At 40.6% G+C, this 15223-nt stretch overlaps 1 protein-coding gene across 1 annotated transcript in view; it reads left to right on the top strand.

The window, feature by feature from the left end:
• Window positions 1-599: 599 nt before the first annotated feature.
• SLC26A7 (solute carrier family 26 member 7) overlaps window positions 600-15223 on the top strand; it is a 115933-nt gene continuing 101309 nt past the window's right edge. The window contains exon 1 of the mRNA XM_047089005.1: window positions 600-792. Within this exon, the coding sequence (XP_046944961.1) occupies window positions 600-792 (193 nt within the window). The remainder of the gene's footprint in view (window positions 793-15223) is intronic.

Below are 15223 nucleotides of genomic sequence, written 5' to 3'. Positions count from 1 at the left end.
TGCACGTCCTCAAAAAGTAAGGCTAGATTGTCTGAATATATTTTGCACTATAAACCCCTCTGGCAGTTTTATGTTTTTGCACAGCTTGTAGGAGAGAGACTGGACTGGCTGAACGCTTCCTGGTTTCATTAGCATAACCCAGCCCACCTCCGACACACGCCCACAACTACCTCATTAGCCATTGGGAATGGAGCCAAAAACATAAGACTACAGTGAATATAAGGGGAATTACTGGCGAAAGAGCTCTAGACCAGCTTAACACTGAACCCATTACTTTTCCAAGATCAGAAAAATGTTAGACTAACAGGAACCATTTCCCCGTCTTACTCAGATAAGGAGTCAAGGTTTTAATCTATAGCTTTTAATCTAGACTAATTAGCTTCACCATAATAAGACATACAGCCTGGCTGCGTATATTTAAGTACTTCTGTTAATCTCTTTCCCTTTCTCCCTCTTTTATTGATTTATTTTTCTGGATAGCTTTGACATTGTAAACCACGGACGAATTGGAGCCTGGCATTGAAAAGAGGTGTTCTGCAACGATTTTTTTTTTTTTTCTTGTCTAAAGAAGTTTACTTCTACAAGAGAGAATCTGAAAAATGACAGGGGCAAAGAGGAAAAAGAAAAGCATGCTGTGGAGCAAGATGCATACCCCTCATTGTGAAGACTTTAAACAGTGGTGTAGAAGGCGGCTACCTATTCTGGAATGGGCACCACAATATAATCTGAGAGAAAACCTGGTTCCAGACACCATGTCTGGGATAATGTTGGCAGTTCAACAGGTGACACAAGGTAATGTACTGCATTTGATTTTCCTGTTTTAAGCAGAATAGATGTCACTTCACTTTCTTGGAAAAGTATTATGACCCATGATCTGTAATTTAGCTAGTGAAATGGACACTTAATTAATTGTGGGAAAATAAGCGCATTGACTATCTATATACAAAAGCTTTCCTAGTTGTCTTTTTTTTTCTATTTTTTAAAGCTTTTAAACACTGAACCAATTTTTGAATGGTAATATTACATACTTGCAATGTTAAAATTCATACTATATAAGTGTAAAAGATCAGTAATTGTGGGAGAATGAATTTTTATAGCTTGACCTTACTGATACAGTTTGTTACTTTCACTGAGTCAAGCTATAAAATATCTCCTGGCTTGAACATATCGTTTGTAAACCTAATTAGCAGCACACAATTACCTGTTGTAGCCTTGAGAGTCGCTATAAGCAAGGAACAGAGCTTTCTGTACATAAAGGAGGCTCTTTGCCAAAACCATTATTTGCAAAGAGAATCCTGTGTGTCCTTAGAGCTTGTATTTTACTGTGCATGTTGATTTAATTCTGTATCACATTACATACTGTATTTATTTCTCAATAAGAAATTTAAACTGGTGAGAAGTCTGAGTTTAACTTTCCCAAAGCAGATTCTAAGTGGTATTCTGGATTTTGATACATAGGTGTTTCTCCTGGTGAAAGCTTTAAGTTAAGTAGTGTGTACATGTGTGTGAACATATGTGTGTGTGCATGCGTTTTCCTTAGAGATATATTTATTGCATTATTATTATTATTTTGCTAATTCAAGTAATAATTTCCTACCTGTAGCACGGAAGGGAACCAATTTCTCAACCTTGAAAATTTGGAACACTTTCCTTGGCATAGACTCTGTAGATTTATATTTCCTTGCAGTTTCACTACATCCCTAGCTTGAACTATTATTCATTCTGTTAAATTATAAGCAGTCTTTTAATTGAATTATTCTGTAGCTGGAACAAACTGGTTTGTGTATTTGTGTTTTTAGTATGATTAGGACCATCTGCACTGGTGGCTTTACTTTAAGATCCATAAGACTATCATACTTTATGGGATTCCATTTCCCTGAATAGTCTAATATTACATTTTTTAATGACCATTTCGCCAATAGTGAAGCATGGTAATCTTTAATAAAACTGCAAAGTAATTAATAGGTTAGGGCATTTTGAGCCCTGTTTTTATTCAGTTTTAAATTCAAAATGTGACACTACTGTGTACTTTGAATCTAAGCGATTGACTTCCAAGGGCTTTTTCACCAGATAGTTTTAGTATAAATGTACAAATTTATTTTGCTTTAATGTAATGTAAAGTGAAAGAGAAATCTATTTTTTAAATAATTTGTTTTGTCATCTCTATAGAATATCAAGTTAATAAGGAAATCTGGGGATATGATAAAGATGTCTGTGATACACCCTTAGCAAGAGTATTTATGTGTAAGTCTTTGGTAGTTAATTGTATGGCTTTCATTCAGATAGAGATTTTGAGGGATTTTGTTTTATGAGTCATATATTTCATTGGTTATAAGGAAACACATCGGCCAGCCCCTGACTGATGGGAAGCACAAAGCTTACTCAGCCCCGTGTCTTGGAAAGTTATGGATCTGGCTGTTGGTTCTCTTGGAAAGCTACCAGTGACTGGGCAAGGCTATGCCGCTAGAAAGAACTTGAAGGTTTTCGTTGATGTATGAAAAGACAAATTCTTCAAAAAGTACCTATTCTTTTGAAAACAATTCTCTTAAACTTTCTCATGCTTACCCACCATGGAGAGATAAAAAGTGAAATATAGGTTACCATTGTTACAAGGGGCACTGTGCTAAGCCCCTGTGTTCATTGTCCTCCCCTTTCCTAACAAAAGCCCAAGGGACAGCAGTCTCTTCTTCATTTTCCATATGAGAAAATGGAGGTTTAGAAAAGCAAGTAATTTTCCCTGGATCTCATACCTGATAAGTGGTAGAATGAGGGCTTGATCCCAAAGCCAACACTTTTAACATTTTATACTTTATGTTCTACACTGCCAAGATAACTAGACTTTTTCATAATACCAATGTTATTGGTAATAAAAGACATTCCTTTGGAAAGGTATGAATATTCCTCCCTTCAAATTACTTTTTCACTTAGGTTTCATCCCTGAAGGTTTTAGACTCAAAGGTGAGTGACGAAGAAAATAACTACAGTGGAATGTACAGTAAGAATGGCATTTAGATGTCATTAGCTTCTATTTATGTGAGTATAGGCACTCATTACCAGCTCCATTTCTTTAGGAAAATTGGAAGAAAGGGGTAATTTTTGCTTTTGCATCATAACACAATAGAAACAAATACCTGTTTTCCCTCTGCTGATCTTGGAAGCAGCTTTTCAGTTACTCAGCATAGTTGAATTATGTGAAATTGTTGAATCAAATATTTTTTAACCTATAAATATGGAAAGTTATATGGTTCAATCCAGTAGTTTTTCATTCTTCTCTCTCTAGAAATGTCTTTAAAATTGAGAAGGATAATGGAAACTAACATTTGAATGTATTCTATATGTCAGATATTTTAAATTATGTATTTTAAATCACTTTACTAAAGATTTCCCAATTGTTAAATATCGATGATTATCAGTCACTATCGTATTTGACTCATGTATAGCATTTTACGTAGTGAGTATACTCCTTCTAAGACTTTCTTCTCTTGGTTTTGAGACATTGCTCTTTCATTTTTCTCCTACCACATCTCTGGCCTTCTCTTCTTGCGATTCTCTGCAGCTTTTGCCTCTTCCTCAATCCACCCAAGCATCAGTGTCCAGGAGACTCAAACCCTGGCCTTCTTCTCCAAGAAGGCCTTAGGCTTTTTAATCTGCATAAGAGGTTTTAACTACCATCAGCCTGCTAATGAAACTTTCTCCTAAACCCAAGATCCACATATCCAATTGTACAAACCTAGACTTTTCTAAAAGCACTTCAACTGCAGCATTTAGTCTTCTAAAACAAACCGAATAGCACCACCATCCTAACTAGAATTATAATAATTAAAAATAATAACAGTAAATTTCAAGCACACATGTAAACGGTGTGGTAAGAACATTTGACATTGTATACAAAACTGAGACTCAGAGAGAATAAGTCACTTGCTTGAAGTCACACAGCAAATGAGTGGAAGAGTTAGGATCGGAACTCAAAGAGTCTGGCTCTAGGAGTGTCTCATCTTACACCAGACTGCTTCTCATGGGGGGGGTCTCAAAAGTCATTCCCAACTCTTCGCTCTCTTTTGCCACTTAGCTCGTTAGCACACAGTCAGCCCCTAGGTTCTGTTACTTCCAGTCGCTGAGTGTCTTTCCAACCAAGTAGTCTTCTGCAGGCCTCCTGCTGCGGCCCTAGTTCACTGTCTGCGCCCTGGAAATCATTTTGTGGCCCTTCCTTCTCTGTCTCCTCCTGTAGGCCATGTTGCATACTGCAGCCAGAATGTGAACATCTGAACACACGTCTTCTCTGTCCAAAAATCTTCAGTCCTCTCTTTCCTCTCGGATAAAAGGCCAATTCTTCAGAATAATTTATTAGATCATTAACAGTCTGGGGCCCTTGATACCAAGGTCTACTCAAAGAGGCGTCTCCTCTGAAAATCCCTCCCAATCTCCCGGGAAGATGCATATTTTCTTCCCTCCTATTCCCTCTGTACTTTTTACCTATCTGCACGATAGGCCTTAGCAGATTGAGTTATAATATTTCGATACAGCTCTTTCCACACTGGTCTGTAAGCTCTGGAAACAAAGGTAATGTTTCAATCTTTACATTTTTACCAACTTGCGTGTTGCCTGTTGCATAGAAGTATGTTTTTAATAAATATTTGCTGGAAGTATTAAAAACAATTTAGCTCCTGCAACCTCTGATTATTCCATAGTAGCATAGTGCCACTCGAGGAAGGAAATTAAATTTACATTTTTAGGTTTTCAAAAGAAATGCAACAGAGATATGAAGAGTAAGGAATACATTAAAAATATGAGTGAGTAATGTCTTCCAATTCCTTTTACTTTCCTGAAGTTACAAACTTGCAGCCCTCCAGACAAATCTGGTAAAAGATATATTTCCTTTCTTCCAAAACAATGTTAATTTTTTCTCCAGCCAACATCAACAAATATGAACAGTTCCTATATAAATCCAGATGCTTGACCTCTCTTGAAAAGGGCGAATACACGGCCATACGGGGCCCATATTCCCATTTGGCAAAGATCTGCTGGGCCTTCCTAGAGGCCACCCCCTTTAGACAGGGCATGCACTTTGCATTTTGCCAGTTTCTTCATCACTCACCCATTGCCACCCTTCCTGCTAGTATTCCTGTTACTTGCCCAGCCTGTGTCTGAATTTGTTTCGCCTGCCAAGACGAAACAAATTCAGACGTATGTTTTGTCAATGGTTTTGTCAATTTGCCTAATATGCCCCTAACTCATCCCTAAATAAAACCTTTACCGAGAGATTACATAAGATTAGGTTCTTAACTTAGATCCACAGAAAGTTTTTTTTTTTTTTGAGAGCGAGAGGGCGCAAGTGAGTTGGGGGGGGCAGAGAGAGAGGGGGAGGGAGGGAAGTGGGGCTCATCTGAAGTAGGGTTTGAGTTCAACGGAAGTGGGGCTCGGATTCACAGAACCTTTAGGTCTGTGAACCTGGGTTTATGTATTCCAATAGACTTCATTTCTTTATAATCCTTTGCATTTTCTGTTAATTATTTTTTATTTTTTTAATGTTTATTTACTTTTGAGAGAGACAGAGACAGAGCATGAGTGGGGGAGGGGCAGAGAGAGCCGGAGTCACAGAATCTGAAAGCAGGCTTCAGACTCAGCTGTCTGCACAGAGCCCGACACCGGGCTTGAACTCACAAGCGGTGAGATCATGACTTGAGGTGAAGTCAGCCACTCAACTGACTGAGCCACCCAGGCACCCCTCTGTTCATTGCTTAAAAAAAAAAAAAATTCTGCGAAGGAGTTCATAGGTGTTGCCAGACTGCTAAAGAGGATTACACCTCCCCAAAGTAAATAAATAAAAGTATGGATGTCCTCATTTCAAAGGAAGAGAAACCTTAGATCACTCTTTCAGCATATTCAAATATTTCTTTGAAACAATGTGCATTTTTAAAAATCTTTAATAAATCTGGAAGCCCTCATCACCACCAGCAGGTACAAGGCATTATAGTCGCATCTACCACAATAACCTGTAACTGACATTTTGGGGGACCTCACTACAGAATGTGTTTTGAAGATGAGCAAACATCCTAGAGAATGTCATTAACTTAAAACATATCGCAAACATGGTGGGCAAGCTGAGCAGTACAAGACTGTACTCCCTAGAGTATCTAGTCCACATTCTAGCCTGAACAAGCACTTGGGGGAAATAGTTTCTTTGTTTCCAACCTGAAAACTCAAGCACTGAGACAGGGAGGAGACCTAAATGCACGACTTGCCATGTAAGAAGCTAATCCACTGAGAAGGAATATGAGAATGTTTTGCCTTGCATTCCAAGGGATCACCTAGAAATTTTGTTCCCAAACCATGAAAATTTTATGCTGCCATAGCGTTGCCTGATGTTCAAACCACAGTGTTCTGGGCCGCAGACAAAAGATGGATATTCCTTATAATTATGCAGAATGTGTGGCATTGCTGGCACCGAAACACATGTGTGGAAGCCGAGCCTCGTTGCACTCCTGAGGGCAGCTTAGTGACATGTGGAACAGTAAGTGGAAACTCCTGAAGCGTCCTGCATTGGGAAGATGAAAGGCTTGTCTGGGAATTTTCCCCTGCGTGGTCTCAGCTTTGAGGATACAGAATCCTAGCATTAGTGATATATCTCTAACCTAACCCCCTTAATCACTAGTTCTCCCTGCTAGTAACTTTTCTCTCCTCCAGAACAAGGGGCAGCAAAATATTGCCAAGCAAGTCTCAAGTATACTTGTCCTGACCCTTATAAAAATACGCCCACCGGTTAGTAACACTTTGCTGACTTTTCTCTTCCATTTCAATCTATGCCCTGACCTCGCCTCACAGTATAACTTTAGGCTTCATTTGACACTCCTGGTTTTCTTTTTCTTCTTCTTAAATGTAAAGTGATGATGATCTGTATATTAAAGGGTCATTTACATACTTCTGCCTTTAGAGGAATGCTCTTTATAGTGTTTAGAGTTGTTCCCATGGCAGAATCATGACCTTTCCTTTTAGGGTGTGGAGAATTTAGCAAGGTTTGCAACAAAATAGATTGGCAGTGAGTGTGAAGATAAAGTGTGTGGCCTATTTGGAGTAGACTTCTGTTTTTGCCAGCTAGGATCCATCCTTGCTCCCGTTAATGACTATATCTTGGATTATTTTTGAAGAAACAACCTCTCTTCCATTTTTAGTATATGTGGTTTAGTATATGTGTATATAAGGTTGTAATTTTGGCTCTAGTGATGGAGTCTAGGCTCATCAGTGGGTTAAGTCCCCCTCAACCAGGATTCTCAAACCTGTAGATCTATTGGCGGGGGGGGGGGGGTGCCTGGGTGGCTTAGTCTGTTAAGTGTCTGACTTTGGCTCAGGTCATGATCTCATAGTTCGTGGGTTTGAGCCCCACATCGGGCTCTGTGCTGACAGTTCAGAGCCTGGAGCCTGCTTCGGATCCTGTGTCTCCTTCTCTCTCTCTCTGCCCCTCTCCCACTCACCTCTCTCTCTCTCTTTCTCAAAAATAAACATAAAAAAAAACAACCCTGCAGATCCATTGGAACCACGTTAGGACTTAAAAGAATACTGGTACCTGGGTGCCATTGTCAGGCAATTGTCAAATTTCCTGGGAGTGGTTTCCAGACATTGAGACATTATGTTTTTTCCTTTTATAAGTTGTCCCAGATTCTGTTGTGTAACGGTGTTGAGAACTGGGTGCAGACGCAGTGATTGGTCCGGGGAGAGCTTGTGGCTCAAGTCTTGGTCGTTGGTACAATCCCCTACATCAGGCCAGGGACTGGTTCATGGATGAGATCTGCCATGTAGGCACAAGGGCACGGATTTACTATGCCACAAGTCAGTCACTTTTTGTTTTAAAATGGTAACGGTAATACAGATGACCTGATTGGTCCATCAGTCTGGATCCCAGGGCATCCTGGGATTGTAGTGGGGGCAGCTGGCAGTGAGGATGATGTGCCTTTGTAGCTTCCCAGGACCTCTGCAGCCTGAAAATGAAGCCAACCCAGCAAAGAGCATAGCAGAGGGAAACAGTCCGGAAGACACCTAGCATACCCTCAACTTTTTACTTGCATGTGCAAATTGCTTAATTAGTGGGGGTGCCTGGGTGGCTCAGTCAGTTAAGCATCTGGCTTTGGCTCAGGTCCTGATCTCGTGGTTTATGGGTTTGAGCCCCACATCCGGCTCTGGGCTGACAGCTCAGAGCCTGGAGCCTGCTTCCGATTCTTTGTCTCCCTCTCTCTCTGCCCCTCCCCCAGTCGCGTTCTTTTTCTCGCTCTCTTTCTCTTTCTCTCACACAAAAATAAACATTAAAAAAATTAAGGTGTTTAATTAGGTTTAAGTTGAGTTGAACTACATATTTGAGAATTGTAACAATTTAAATATTGCACATTTTTTTTCTTATTCTACAGAACCTGGCAAGATAGATATCATTGTACTTTATGTTTTTCTGAGAAGGGGGGGTTTGAGGCTCAGAACACTAGATCACTTGCCCCTCAGTTCTAGCGCTGCTTAAGAGGGGCTCAGGCCTGATTCTGCCAGGCTCCATCCCTCATCCCTCACTGCCTTCTGTTCCCCTGTTAGTTCAAGTATAACAGATAGAGGACCGAACGTGGGCAAAAGAATGCCCGAGCCTCCCTTCAGCCCCTCAGGTGCCCCTACCCATGGTAACACCTTGCTTGATAAAATAAAACCCAGAGATTCTGGTTGAGAGTGGAAGAGGGCTCTGCCACGGGGAAGAAATACCCGGACCAGGGCTCCTCCTCTCTTCCTTCAGAGCTTCTCGCTGCCCTCTGTTAGACTTGCTTCAGATGAGAGAGGGAGAGGACACATGCTGTAACGCTGGCCTGAGCATCAACGAACAATGGCTTTCACCATGTGGTGGAAGGAACACACGGATAAGCTGTTTGGATGAGACTTTACTAAAGGCTAAGGGACAATAAAAGGGAAAGAGGGAGTGTCATGGGTTTGTAACCAGGCTTAGTCATCTTCACTCGGTTTATTCCCCTTCATCTCAGCTCTGCTGTCCTCCATCACAGTAGGTGCCGTCTCTAACCCTCACCACCCCTGCCCAGAGCACCACGGTGGACATTTGTCCTTTGCCATTCTGAGTCTAAGAGAAGGCCTACCTAGAGCTCTTCTAACTTTTCTGACCTTGGAGATGTCTGCCCACCAGGCATGACTCTACTCCCTCCGTAGCCATGAGCTCAGCGGCATAGGTCTGTCTCAGCTTAACACCATTTGTATAAATAAAAAACACAAAAGCGTGTTTCTCTAGTCTTTGTTCTTGATCAGCTTTCCCCGTACATTTTGTTTTTCAGGAGCTAATCCATTTCCATGGCTTCAATTGCCACTTTTCTGCTGGTGAATTGTAAAAATGTATTTCTAGCCCAAGTTTCTCTTTTTAGTTCTAGCTCTAAATATCCGGCTGCATATTGAACACCATCTTAATGTCTCCCAGGGACATATTTACAACTGGACACGTCATTTTCCCTCTCAAAATCAGTCCTTATCCTCTGTTCTGCATCATACTGAAAGTCACCCCCATCTACCCAATTGTCTATGCAGGAGTCTGGGGATGATCCTAATTGCCTTTTCCCCTTCACGACTGTTATTCAATTAAGGAGGTTCTCTAAATTCTTTCTTCTGAATGTCTCTCAAATATACCTCATGCCCACTGTCCTTGTGACAACTTCCTCAGTGTTAATAGATATTGTAACATTTGCGGAATGCTTAAAATAATGCCATAAAGGGTACTAAACTAAAGGTGTATTATATGAATCGATCTTCAGAATAACCTAAGAGTTTTGAGACCATTATTATCTATATTTTGCAGATGAAGGAAAGAGAATTAGTTTGCTTGTAGTGCCAAGTAATACAGTTTCTATAAAGCAGAGGGAGCATCTAAATGCTTGTCTTTCTGATCCTGAGCCCATGCTCTGATCTTCATTAAAAGCCACCATCATTCCTTCCACGCCAGTTAGACTGTCTTCTTGTTTATGGTTTTGTGTCTCTGTGATCTATTTCAAACTGCCACAAAATTCTTTCTGAGTTAGATAGTGGAGATCTTTGTCTTAAGTTGCTTCAGCCGCACCTTTGCTGATGGCTTTTGGACCTTTTTTGGTGTTTCACTCTATACAGCGTCCTTGCTTTACACCATCTTGTTGGTCTCTCTCCCTTCCCCTCCCTCCCTCAGCGCTTCCCTCGTGGCTCCCTGGAACTCCAGATGCTTCCCTGGAACCAAAACCACAGGTGTGTTTTTTATTGACATGTATAATGTTGGGAACCGTCAGTTAAATAACAGAAGACGTTGTTTTAACACTGAGTGGGTGTTCCCCCTGTATTGAATCTAATCATCTAATAACAAAGGGCTCATATTCCTGAACAGAAACTCCTAGGCTGAAGCTGATTGGTGCTTGCACCCTTTCTGTGGGCATGGACTTTCCAACTTATCATATTCCCCAACGTTCGCTATCCTTTTATATCAGCACCACTTCGTTCTTGTTATTCATCCTTTTCCAATCCAGAGCAGGACATTCTCAGATTCAGCTCAAGGACAGCTTGATTGTCCAAATTCATGACAGCATGCCGAAGCAGTATATATTTAATATAAAAGCAGACACAATTTAGAATGTAGTCAGGTATATAAATAGTCAACTTTTCTCTCATTAGACAGGATTAGACTTCTGAAGATGTTTATCAAAGTCCTTCAATATCTGGAACTTACTTTTGCAGCCACATCTCTTCTTTTTCACCCTGTGTTCCCTAATTTACCTACTTAACTCACAATTGCATTTGTTTTTATATTTGATTTCCCCCCTCAGTTAGGACTCTTTATAGTCTAGGGTGACCAACCGTCCTGGTTTCAGCAATGAAAGTCCTGAGTCCTAGGAAACCCTTTCAGCTCCTATCAAAGTATTTGGCACATAGTAGGTAGGTACTCAAATGTTTGTTGACAGTGAAAAATCATAATTGAGATGATAGGGCAGAATTTTCCTGTGTCCACTCTCCTTTTGGTGGCTACTCTCCCCGTGGAAACTTTCAGTCTCTTACAGTTTCTGATATTTAAGCTCGTAGGTCCGTTGATCCTGAAGCTTCTTGGTCCTGGTAATTCTTTATTTTCACGTTTGTGAGATACCACCTGTATAAGCAGCCCTGGGATAACAGAACGATATAATTTGCCTTAACCCCTCTAGTGATTAGAAGAACCAATGATCTTTGATTAACGATCTTTGTCTATGAACCTAGAGAATGTGTGTCTATAGGAATTTTGTTTGCATATAGTTGTGGTTCTTGAACATATGTAAATTGACTCTGGGAGACCCATTTGTAATATCGCTGAGCCCTGAGCCCACTGATGCTGTGAACCAGACAGCTGATTATACTGTGGTTTGCTAATAACAATTCTAAGACCACCACAAACCAGTTACCGGAGGGAAGTAACTTTCATCATTACCCACACAGTTTGGGTTTGATTTCTTATGTGTAGTTCTTGGAAGTGCCTAGTGCCACCTAATTATTTTGTTTTCAAGAATACTAATCTGTCTTCCTAGGGTGCTTTATTCATTTCTATTAAAAAACATACTTGAAAGACTACGCAGTATTTTGCTATGTTCTTGGAAAGAGACAGAGAAGTATAAGACAACACTCCAGCCCACAAGGGCCTTATTATTTTTTCCTTCCTCAGAAATTCGTACAAAGTATATGAGAATATGATCTTGTTATTCAGCCTTGAAGATCTCAATCTGGTGTGGCTATGTAAGGGTGGGAACATTTTCTTAATGAAAGTTTGTAGAGTATTGGTTTCAGCCACTTTCTGCTGTGAGTAGGTTGCATAATCTAGGCAGCTGCCAAAGAATTCTGTATTTTTATTTAGGAACATGAAAAGTAGTACCAGCCCATCTATATAACAAAACATGAAATGAAGAGTTGGTGGTAAAAACTGGGCCAATAAAGAGACCAAAGTGGCAGTCTTGACAAGCTGGCAAGACTGGATTAGTACAGACATATGGCATTATAGGAGTTGGCGCTTTAAGAAATCAAGTCCTGCTAATCACTCTTTCTCTGGAGACGATCGCAAGGAAACTATATACACAGGTAACATTTGGGGAAGGGCAATCAGTGACCCGAGTTATTAGCTGCGTTAGTGTTGAGTGTTTAAAGAATAGCTCTCGCTAAGCTGGATTGTATCAAAAACAACTTGAACCTGAGATCAAAGAGGTCTTCTCTCTTGTGAAGCTAAGGTTTGGATGTGCTTGTGAAAAGAGTTTGAGAGAGGTATGCCAGAACTTACCTTGAGGCAAGCCCTGGGCTTTCTGTCATATTAGGAGCATGGATGAAGAAATAGTGGAAGAAAAAAAATGTACATGTGTGAACATACCTTTACCCATTAAGCAATGTGGCCTCAGGTTAAGAGTACACTTATTACACTGAGCACTGAGTAATGTATGGAATTGTTGAATCACTGTATTTTACACCTGAAACTAACACTCTGTTAATCATACTGGAGTATAATTTGCATAATTAAATACTGGAGTATAATTTGTTAATTAAAAACAAAAGGAACGAGGCCTCATAAGAATGTTCAACTCTGGCCTCTCCAATTAGCAGCCCTCCTTTTGGGTGGGGGAGGTGGAGGGTGGTAGGGGGAAAGGGTCTGGGAACTTCTGCTCTACCCTTTGAACTGAGGTTGTATCTGTAACCTGGGAGAGGTTGGATAGACTCAGGACATTTGAGAAGGTAGGATTGAGGTCAGGCTCAAGAAGCTTAGTTAAGACATACAGATTCGTCCTGGTAGGTGTAAAGTTTAGTACCTGGATGTCAACCAGTGGGAGCAAGACATAAAAGGTCAACCTGGGAAATAAAGTGTCAGAGCTAGGATAAATACAGGAGCAACTCAGGATTAGAACCTGGGTCCAAGATTCTGGGTAGAAAGGGTCTGAGTTACAGTCTAGGAAGCCAGCAGAATGGAGAGATCTCAGAGTCTTTTCTAATTTTCTTTTTTCAAAAAAAATTTTTAATGTTTATTTTTGAGAGAGAGAGAGACAGAGAGAGAGAGAGAGTGCATGAGTGGAGGAGGGACAGAGAGAGAGAGGAGACACAGACACTGAAGCAGGCTCCAGACTCTGAGCTGTCAGCACAGAGCCTGGCACAGGGCTTGAACTCCTAAATGAGGAGATCATGACCTGAGATAAAGTCGGACTCTCAACCGACTGAGCCACCCAGGTGCCCCTCTAATTTTCTACCCAGTATATGAGCAGACTTCAAATTTTGGTGGGTGCACTTGAGCCCATGGGAGGCAGTGAGAAAAGGCACTTGGCTGGCAAAGACAAGTAAGGGAAGAAGCATGAGCCAGCATTTAATGTAAAGTGGGAAGAAAGTTCTTGTCTCTGCTGCTTCCTGGCCTCATGTGTTGTCTAGAGGGGTGTTATGGAAACTTGGTCCTCAAAAAAAAAAAAAAAAAAAAAAAGACAAAAGAAAACAACACTGAAAGATGCCAAGGGGCAATTCCTGTTCAGATTTACTCAGCTAGAGTGTTGAAGGAGAAGGAACATCAGGACCTGTGAGAAGTCTTAAATCTCCCAGTCATATTCTGCCCAGTGTGGTCAGTACCTGCTAAAAAACTGGCTTTCAGTACCCTTGGGTTGGTACTGCCCTCTGCAGTGAACTGTTTAATAACCTTGTTTCCTGACCTGTTTACAGTCTTCTTGACTACTTGACCTTGTTTATGCCTTCATCCCTCTGATAACCAGTGTCTTTCTTTGTCTTTGATTCTTTGTTTCTCTCCTCATACCCTTTGTTTCTCTGGGTAAATGTATCATTTCATTTCAAGGACCCTTTCGGTCTTTATCAGATCCCCAGTGAAAAAGATCCCAGTATTTTGCTCAACACATAATAGTTTCCTTATAAATGGAAATATTTCTTATTATGTTCCTTAACAATAGATCTCACAGTCTAATTCAAACCTAGACACAAAAGCACTTATACTAATTTTGGTAGTAGTACAAATAAAGAATATACAAGTGTGGTAACAGCATTGATAACGTGATCAACTCTCACTGCAGTGGGATTGAGGTTTGTAGTTAGGGAAAGTTTCAAGAAGAAATTACAGTTTAACTGGATCTTGAAGGCTAGATGAGAGTTTCTCAGGTAATCTATAGATGAAGGGTGCTATGGATAAAAGAAAAACATGCAATGATAAGAATAAAAGAACACAGTTTGTTTAAATACTCATCAGTAATTTAATTTGGTGGGAGTTGTAGCTGGAGAGGGTAGCAGGGCCCAGATCACAAAAAGCTTGAATAACATGGACAAAGTGTTTGGGCTTATTTTCCAAGGTGATGGAGGGCCTTGGTGGATCTTGAGGTATGCCAGGGTGTGACAGAGGTTTGTGTTCTTGAATAATCACTCTGGCAACAGCTTATATTACATGCTTGACAAGGCAAGAAACTAGTTAGGAAAGACTCGTTAGGAGAAATTGTATTCAGGAAAGGAAGCACTGTGGTCTGAACGGACCAAGGCAGAAGTTGTGGCGGGAAAATAGAGAGAAGGGACAGAGTTGTCCAGTGTTAAAGTGGAGTAGGTGCAGTTTGCTCTGTGTGCTCTGTGATGGGAGGGTGAAAAAGAGAACATTGTTGATAATTTCTAGATTCTTGAATTGGAAGACTAATGAAGGTGATGCCCTTTTCTGAAATAGGGCATAAATAAATAAGGAATGCCAGTATGTGATTTTGTTTTGTGTTTAATGCGTGTTGTTTTGTCCTTATGGAGGGATTGGTGGTGGGAGGGACCTAAACAAACAATTTCCATCTTGGATTTGTTATGTGAGTGCCTATAGAATCTCTGGTTGATGTCCATTTGGGTCTGGGGTTTAGGAGAGATATCACTAACGTGCATATATTTGAAACAATTGGTTCTTCTCCATGTCATTGTGAGGGGTCATGATGTATCTCATCAAGAAAATCACAAGGTGTACAAAAATGTTTTAGCCGTTGTAGAAAGTGGGTAAAAAAAAATCAGTTTCGTATATATGAGGTGGTTATAGCCAATGGGATTGGATGGGGATAATTCATTAGTTTGTAGAACAAAAAGAGGAACCAGAATGGAAGCAACTTTGGGGAATATGACATTTAAGTGGCTGAGAAGCTAGCAAAGGGGAATGAGAAGATGTGGTCCCTTAGCATCATGGTGCTCTGGGAGCCAGTGGGTAAGAGTTCTAAGTGTGGTTGACGTGATAAAA

This window comes from Lynx rufus, unplaced genomic scaffold (genome assembly GCF_022079265.1).
Source record: "Lynx rufus isolate CCGP_SWC_20201006 ecotype Redwood Valley unplaced genomic scaffold, mLynRuf1.p SCAF_26, whole genome shotgun sequence".
Classification (NCBI taxonomy): domain Eukaryota; kingdom Metazoa; phylum Chordata; class Mammalia; order Carnivora; family Felidae; genus Lynx; species Lynx rufus.
Note: the sequence above shows the minus strand (reverse complement) of the source record. Positions and strands in the feature narration are given on the sequence as shown.